At 43.5% G+C, this 8,073-nt stretch overlaps 1 protein-coding gene across 1 annotated transcript; it reads left to right on the top strand.

The window, feature by feature from the left end:
• Window positions 1-4,942: 4,942 nt before the first annotated feature.
• LOC132382715 (interferon-gamma-inducible GTPase 10-like) lies at window positions 4,943-6,115 on the top strand. The gene has a single exon (XM_059953168.1). The coding sequence runs from the start codon at window positions 4,943-4,945 to the stop codon at window positions 6,113-6,115; it is 1,173 nt and encodes a 390-aa protein (XP_059809151.1).
• Window positions 6,116-8,073: the final 1,958 nt, after the last annotated feature.

Here is an 8,073-nt window from a genome sequence, read left to right as displayed (position 1 = left end):
ACGGGTTTTTCATTCTTCTATAGGTGGCTTTGGGAATTGGAGCGAGGACAATCGGCACTTCAGTCTCATTTGAACCACAATATATAGTCCTTGTGCCACACTTAGAAAGAAGAGAATACTCTAGTTCATGTAAGATATGTAGCTCTGAATGCAACGACATTCTTCGATACTGTTGGGACAATGCCCATTGCTTAATTATAACCAGTCCGGTAGTTGACTATTAACCGGAATCTCCTAATCATTCACACCTGCAGATAACAAACAAGGAACCCAGTTGAATTAAACGTAGAAATATTATCGACTTGGTAGTGAAAGTCAACACGACTGAACTGTAAGTGTTGTGGCTTTCCGCGCATTTAGAGAGGGTGAGAAACAGAGACACAAGGGAAACAGATCTTTAAATACACATATTCCTTACGCAGATGATCGATCAGCAAAATAAAAGGAACCCAATTCCAGAACGGCTGCCGTTCCAGATTCCTGATTGGTAAGATATTAGCCACGGTTGAATGTATCTCTTGAATCTCAGCAGGTATTTGGGGTTGATGAAATGCGGACCATTTCTACAGTTATTCCTTCACCTAAGGCGACCACGCCGGGTCTCTGCTGAGATCTAACCTGACAGGCAACTGAAATGTCATGATCATCCGGAGCTTCTCTCCGAGAGTCTATGACCTCCCATCCCTTCCCTTTCATTAAGTGTACCCCTTCAGCAGTTGTGTGTATTTAGTCAATCATCTGGCCCGGGGATTGCGGATTCATTCCCACCGATTCTTGCGAAGGAGACACCGAGCAGAATTCTTCAATCGCTGTATGCTAGGCTAAAATTCTAGGTTAGACCCAACGCCGACGAAGGACCGACGAAGTACTTCCAAGTCAAGTTTATAAAAGAGCGGGATGCCATTGTCTAGTATTTGCAGGTACTCCTAGTGCTCTGTAATATTAGAGCTGCCGAGGCAGGTAACCTGCCCTGGCAGTTGTGCAACACATCTGTTAGCTGCTTGCTATTGGTTCCGGCTGTATTTTCTGTCAGTTCTGTTGTATATATTGTGCATTCTGTAATCGCCGATAACATCCGCACTGTCTGACACACGTTGGAATAATAACATCAGTGAAACGTTTTAAAGCCTTGTTTATTTTATGTATATATTAACCTTCATGCATATAAATATTCAATGTCGTGATGCGCGGTTCTCTGGATTACAAAATAATTTCTTTCATGCGGAATGTAATTAAATGTTTTCCACAATTCTATATTTAGAAACTGGTGTGGGCCGCGTTCTCTTGGCAAATAATACACTGAACAGCATCTCGTCAAATCCACAAAAATCATCAATACCGTACAGTCTTTCAATTTTTGTTTCGAACAACAGGCGGGGCATTTAAGTAGGATTTTACAATTCAGCCAGAGCTTTAGTAGGATAACCAAGCTATCGTGCCTGTATTCATGTCAGATGTTTCCTGTTAAGTACTGAACAATGATTGATTACTCGTTTCGGAACACAATCTGCTGTATCTTTGGATATGGAGATTTCTTAAGTTTGTCATAGCCGGAGCTGGGGGCAGTGAGTGACCCGTGGGGATAAGACCCCACTATCTATTAAATGCTCCAAATGGCGTGCGTCTCAAATAACCTCTGATAACTAGGTCCAACTCCCAGCCTTCAGGTGTGGCTGAGCTACTAACCCCGGCCGAACTATTTCTAGTGACAAAAGAAGTGGCAAGGTCTGGCTACTGACGCGTTAGTCGCTTCGGGTTGATGGAGCTCTTTGGCCGTGGTTGACAGTTCGTCCAGGAAAAGGAAAACTCCACTGTCAAGCCTCCTCCTCCTTGCTGCTATACCCACACCACGGTGAGGTGCTTCGGGAGAAATCCCCGAGGAAAAACGCGGAGCTGGAGACGCTGATGTGTTGAGTGTAACGCCGACCGGAAGCTGCTGCGACGCCGCTGGTGCCAAACTGTGTCCATCACGGACGTTATTTTGGATTCACCAGCTGCGGGTACGGAAGCATGCTGCATGGTCAGCGGCTTGTTCTGCATATCGTACTGCTCGAGCTTGCGTACGACAGATCGGACGACCCCGACCCCGACCAACGGAGGGCCTCACTACGATATGGAGTTCCAAGGTTTGGACTTAAACAACGGAGAAGAATTGGTTGACAGTTTGTTCAAGTATTTCGGCGATTGACTATATATCTGCCAATGACATTCTTACAATGGAAGTGCTGCTGAAAGATGGTGACTTGTGTAGATTGAAAACTGTGCCATAGTAAGGCGCTTTGGAAGGAGCTGGAGTTCTCAGGGTAATGCAGTGGCGTATGACCAATCCTGTTCCTGTCTCTAATGTCGGTAACGTTTCCGTGCAACGTTTGCCGAAAACAGTATTAAACTATATCACAAAAGGAGTGTGCTATGTTGTAGATCTTGCTCCCTTTACGGGAGTTCATGAAGAATGAATTGAGCTGCCTCTCGTGCACTGTCAGATAGGGCAATGAACGGTAGATATGTGGTTACACAGGACAGGACTGTGTAAACGCGGCATCTGATTTTATAAGGAATATAATGCATTCTTTTTTTTTCTTCTTATTCTCAGGCACGCACGACAGTCCGGTATATCTGCTTATGCATTAGGTGTAAATCAAAGTCCAATGGGATTATTATAATTTAAATGTTTGTTTGGCAATATTGATAACGTCCATGCATGTAGCTAATTATTAACTAGGAAAGTCCATTATTCACTCCTGCAAGTTCAATATAAAGAAGGTATACGCACTTATAATGTGAAAGCGGAGTTGCAGTCGTCTCATTCATTTTCTGTTTCACAGGGATTGAAACGAAGATCAAACAGCAACTGATTTTCGCAGTGCTTCCATCTTTGCAAAGCATTAAACAATTCCAAGAGCAGGCAAGGCTTCGCGTCACTGAATGGTAAGAAATATTACTCAATTTAAAATTAGGTCCCTTTTGTATTTATTTATGAACTTTGGATGTCTTTACAGCCAATAATTTTCGCCGCTTTACGCGTTTATGCCCACTCCTTCAGGTCTTTCCTCACACGAGGAAGCCATGTGGCCAAGTCCTGCGTGAAGTTCAGGGTTACCTGTCTGAATCAGTCTCAGTCTGAGACAGGTAGTTGCAGGATCCACATGCAGGGCAGACACAACATCGTGTGCTGCAGACGGACATGGTCCACCAGGCTGCAGTTTGATTATACTAGGCATATCGAAGTTCGGCGCTGCCTAATAATCTAACACATTTATTTATTTTATTTTAATTTCATTTTTCTTTAGACATACGGCGACGAATAGGCTCTCCTTGCCTAACGAGTCGCGCAGATCAGCAACCCACATTTTAAACCTAGCATAATCACAGGACAATTTATAATAGCCAACTAACCTACATGTCTTTGGACTATGGGAGGAAAGCGAGGCGCTCGCAGAAGACCAGTGCGCACATGGAAGGGACCCACAAACTTGCTTATGCTGAAATTGAAATGTGGCGCATCAGATATTAGCGCTTAACTTCAACGGGAAGTTGTGAAATTAGCAGTTGTCCAAACCTCCAGTCCATCATAGAAATGTCCAATGTCACCCATAGCATTCTCAACCATAAGGGCCATACTTTATCCACGGTCTGTCCGACTTCAATGTTTCAATGGTCGCTGCTTGACATTCTCTGACATTCGCGCTGTTTCTGTAAGCACTTTTCTAAAAGCTGTATTCCCCTCATAAACTTCCTCTTAGGAATATTCTAGTAATAGCACAAGCATTATTTTCAATCCTATCAATTCGTACCGCCTCTCTTTCGTGACAAAAGGCATACAAGTTGTGTAAAATGTTCGCGTAAGGTAGTTGCAGTTAAAGAAAGCATGATCGTGTGCTCATCGGCAACTGAGGTGGTCTTGTGTTGGAACATCCAACATGGAAGAGTACAACACGGGCGCAGGCCCTTCGGCCTACAATGTTATGTCGAACCAATTAAAGTAGTCATCAAATGGCCAACCAGAAAATGCCTCTGCCAATACAATGTCATTATTTTTCAATTTCCTTCACTTTCATGGGCCTACCTAAACGTCTCTTAAAATTCTCTAATGTATCTGCCTCTACCGCCCCAGGCAGCTCATTCCAAGCACCCACCACTCTCTATGTAAAAGGTTTGCCCCTCACGTTGCCTTTGAAATTGCTCCTCTCACCTTAAATGCATGCCGTCCGGTTTGAAGCATTTGGTGGTTTGTTTGGACCACGCAAGGGGAAGGATCTCTGATTTGGCTCGGCCTTTGAAGAACACTTACAAATGGCGCTGTACATAAATTTTACATTTTAATTTTTAATATTTAAGGTAAGTAACTTCAGGGTACACATTTTGTAATAATGCAGGTCAGGGGTAGTACCTGCCTGTGTTGTCGGAGGACATTGTCCACTGGCAGCTGTCAGTCCTTAGCGAGGCTTTCCTGTGCTGAACGCTATCATGCGCTTTATGCCTGTTTATCAGTGTCCGCTGTCTAGAGCGGTGTTCCACAGTGATAATTTGCTGCGAATTGGGAACAAATAATTAATGTAAGTCTCTGTCACAGATATGCCTTGTATAAAATAGAGAACGACAGGAGACTGTGCATTACACACTGTAATTACTTTCGGAGCGTTAAGGGGATGTTTTGCCAGCGGACATATCTGGGGTTTTGCGTTGTCTGTAAAGTACCGTAATGCCAGCACCTGAATGAAACCCAATGTGTATCCAAGCACTTTTTTTCTTTCGGGGCGTGGGATAATGAAATACAGTGGATGGCGACAAGCTGTTTAATGTTTAAACAGTTTGTTTAATGCATCGTAACAATGACTGTTTAATGCATCGGAACAACCAGTAGTTGAGTAGGATAAGACAGTGCCAATTCAGAGTTGAACATAAGTGTCTTCCTATTCTTTCTCCAGTTAGAAATCCTAGAATGGCTGCTGCTTCCAACGAAAGCGAATTGCAATCTCTGTTCGTAAAGGGCGGATTGGTTGCGGTCGTTCAACGGGCGAAAGCAGATCTCAAAAATGCTGGGCGTACAACGCTGAACATTGCTGTGATTGGAGAATCCGGCGGTGGGAAATCATCTTTCGTTAGTCTTTTGGGCGCGTCAGGAATCGAGGGGCGTCCGGCATTAACGGCTGGTAAGGAAGCACAAATGGGGCCAGTGAAACACCAGTTCTCCGGCGATGATACAGTCAGCATCTGGGACTTCCCTGGGATACAGACGACGAAATTTGAAGCCGATTCCTATTTCAACAGCCTGACACTTGACAAGTACCATTTCTTCATTGTTCTCAGCGGTGCTGAGTCTGAGGAAACCGCATGGCAACTGACCAAAAAAATTCGGGAGAAGCAGAAGAAGAAGAAATGTTATTTTGTGCGAAATAAATTAGATGCTTACCTGGAGTCCGTAAAACAACGAGAGGAAGGCCAGTATGATGAGACGAAAGCTCTGGAACACCTCAGAAACACTTTGGTTGAGCGCTCGAAGAAGGAGAGCTTGGAATCTACACAAATATTTCTGATCTCCAGCTTGCACCGAGACAAGTTTGACTTCCAAGAACTTCAGCGGATGCTAAAAGAAGAATTGCCCGCCTTGAAGGAGGGTATCCGTTCGCACGTTCTGGACCAGCAAATATCATCACTAATCGATAAGAAGAAAGATGGCTTGTTAGCTGAAACTTGGAAAATTGCTGCTGCGTCGGCTTCAGCTCGGGTCATGGCAATCCCAGGATCTTCTTTCGTTTGTGACATTCCCTTGTTATATTATAACATTTCCTCTTACTGTTCCTCCTTTGGTTTAGATCCCAGTATTCTCGAAATGCTGGCGTCAGCGGTTGGGAAGGAGGTCGAGGATCTGAAGGCTGAACTGAAGTCGACATTTGCGCAAGAAATTACATTCAACAGAATCTCACAGGAGCTCCTGCAGATGGCGGGTGAGGAGATAGTGGAGTCAACCATTCTGGAATTTGTACCTCTGATAGGCCAGGCCATATCGGCCAAGCGCTCTTACAAAATGATCAACGATTTATTGGAGAAAACTGTACGGGAACTCGCGGAGGACAGCAAGAGAATAATTAAGAAGGTTTTAATGTTAGACTAGTGAGAACAGCGAAGGCACATCCAGCAGACAGTTATACAAACGGTGGGAATCTTCACACACAATGTCTAATTCAGATTCAGATGTTAATTCGATTATTATGTGTAGATAATTCGTTTTTACTTTGTGCTCTGGTTTCTAGTCACTCCTATTTTTCCTGCTAATTTGTGCTGTTTTGAATCGAGCCCGCCTGCAGATAACGAACTCTGAGCTGAACATAAATACGCCGTTTCATTTTGTGTTTTCTCTCCCGTGTTTCGATCGATTTTCTTTTGTGCTGCCACTTGGGCGATTTGGGTTTTTCTGCGCATGGGGGAAAGGTTTAGAGTTTTTTTTCGATGGCTCTTCTTTGTTTCGTTACTATCTGTGGGTAGACGAATCTCGGGGTTGTATATTGCAAGCATACTTTGATAATAAATTTACTTTGAACCTTTGAATATTGAATCTTTGATTTTCACAATGCATTTCCTCACAGATAAGTAAAAGGTAACGCTATGTAGAGACACACATGCACACGCACATAAACAGGATGTACCTGCTCATCTGGAAATCTTGACAAACATACTCAAATGCTGGAAATCAGCAGGTCAGACAACACATCAAAGGGGAGCAAGCATTCTACGTTTCGGGTCGCGACCCTTCATCATGGGACATACTCTCATAAATATGCACGAATGTCTAACTATTCTTAGAACACATCCAGCGTGCACACAAACTCGCACATAGGCAAATACGTAGAGAAACATGCACACACACTCACAGTCACACACACAAACACGCACACACATACATACTCTCACAGACACACACACACACACTCATTCATACTCTCACAGACAAACGCACACACACTCATTCATACTCTCACAGACACACACACACACACTCATTCATACTCTCACAGACAAACGCACACACACACACACACACAAACAAACACGCACACACACACACTCATTCATACTCTCACAGACAAACGCACACGTACACACATACACATACATACTCTCACAAACACGCACACACATACATACTCTCACAGACACACACACACATACATACTCTCACAGACACACACACACACACATACATACTCTCACAGACACACACACACGTACACACATACACACGCGCACCTTCATCCACTCACACACATACACACTCACTCATCCGTACTCTCACACGCACTCTCTCACACTCACGCACATACAAACACACTCTCACACACGGACACACTCATGCATATATTCTCTCTCACACGCACACACTCATATATACTCACGCACACACACACTCTCTCTCTCACACACAAATACTCACACATTCACACACACACTCATACATATTCACACACACATACACACGCACACATTCACATACCCCGACGCACGTGTATACACACAATCACAAACCTTCTTAGCAAAATATTTGTGTAATAATAACCGGAAGAGAAATAAACAGAGTATATAACGGACAAGTATAAACGACATGAACATCGTGGAGGAAATATAATAGATCCACACATTATATATTAAAATAAAAATTCTTAAGATAATTGCACTTGTTTAAAGCGATGGTTATATGTCGATACGTACCGCCTAGACGTGGCAGGAAATTCCTGATGACGCAGTGACATTGTTTAGGCTCCAATAATTCCGTGGTTCTGTTCAACAAAGTCTGAATAGCAACTGCGTGGTAAATCGATTTATTTTGTTCCATAATCTCCCATTCCCCTAAATCTTCCCTGAAAATCAGTATATATGACCGCATTTTTCATGAAACCGGTTTATAAGCACTAGAGTGTAAACCGGTTTCATGAAAACGGCCTTAAACAAGGGCATTGCGCCATCACGAGCCTCCTGACATTTTTCCATAGCAACGTAACTCCTCCCAACCGTACGCTTTTTCTCGTAGTTATACTTTATTGTCTAAAGGTGTCGTCTTTTATCAGTTTAACTTCA

Source organism: Hypanus sabinus, chromosome 29 (assembly GCF_030144855.1).
Source record: "Hypanus sabinus isolate sHypSab1 chromosome 29, sHypSab1.hap1, whole genome shotgun sequence".
Taxonomy (NCBI): Eukaryota; Metazoa; Chordata; class Chondrichthyes; order Myliobatiformes; family Dasyatidae; genus Hypanus; species Hypanus sabinus.
Note: the sequence above shows the minus strand (reverse complement) of the source record. Positions and strands in the feature narration are given on the sequence as shown.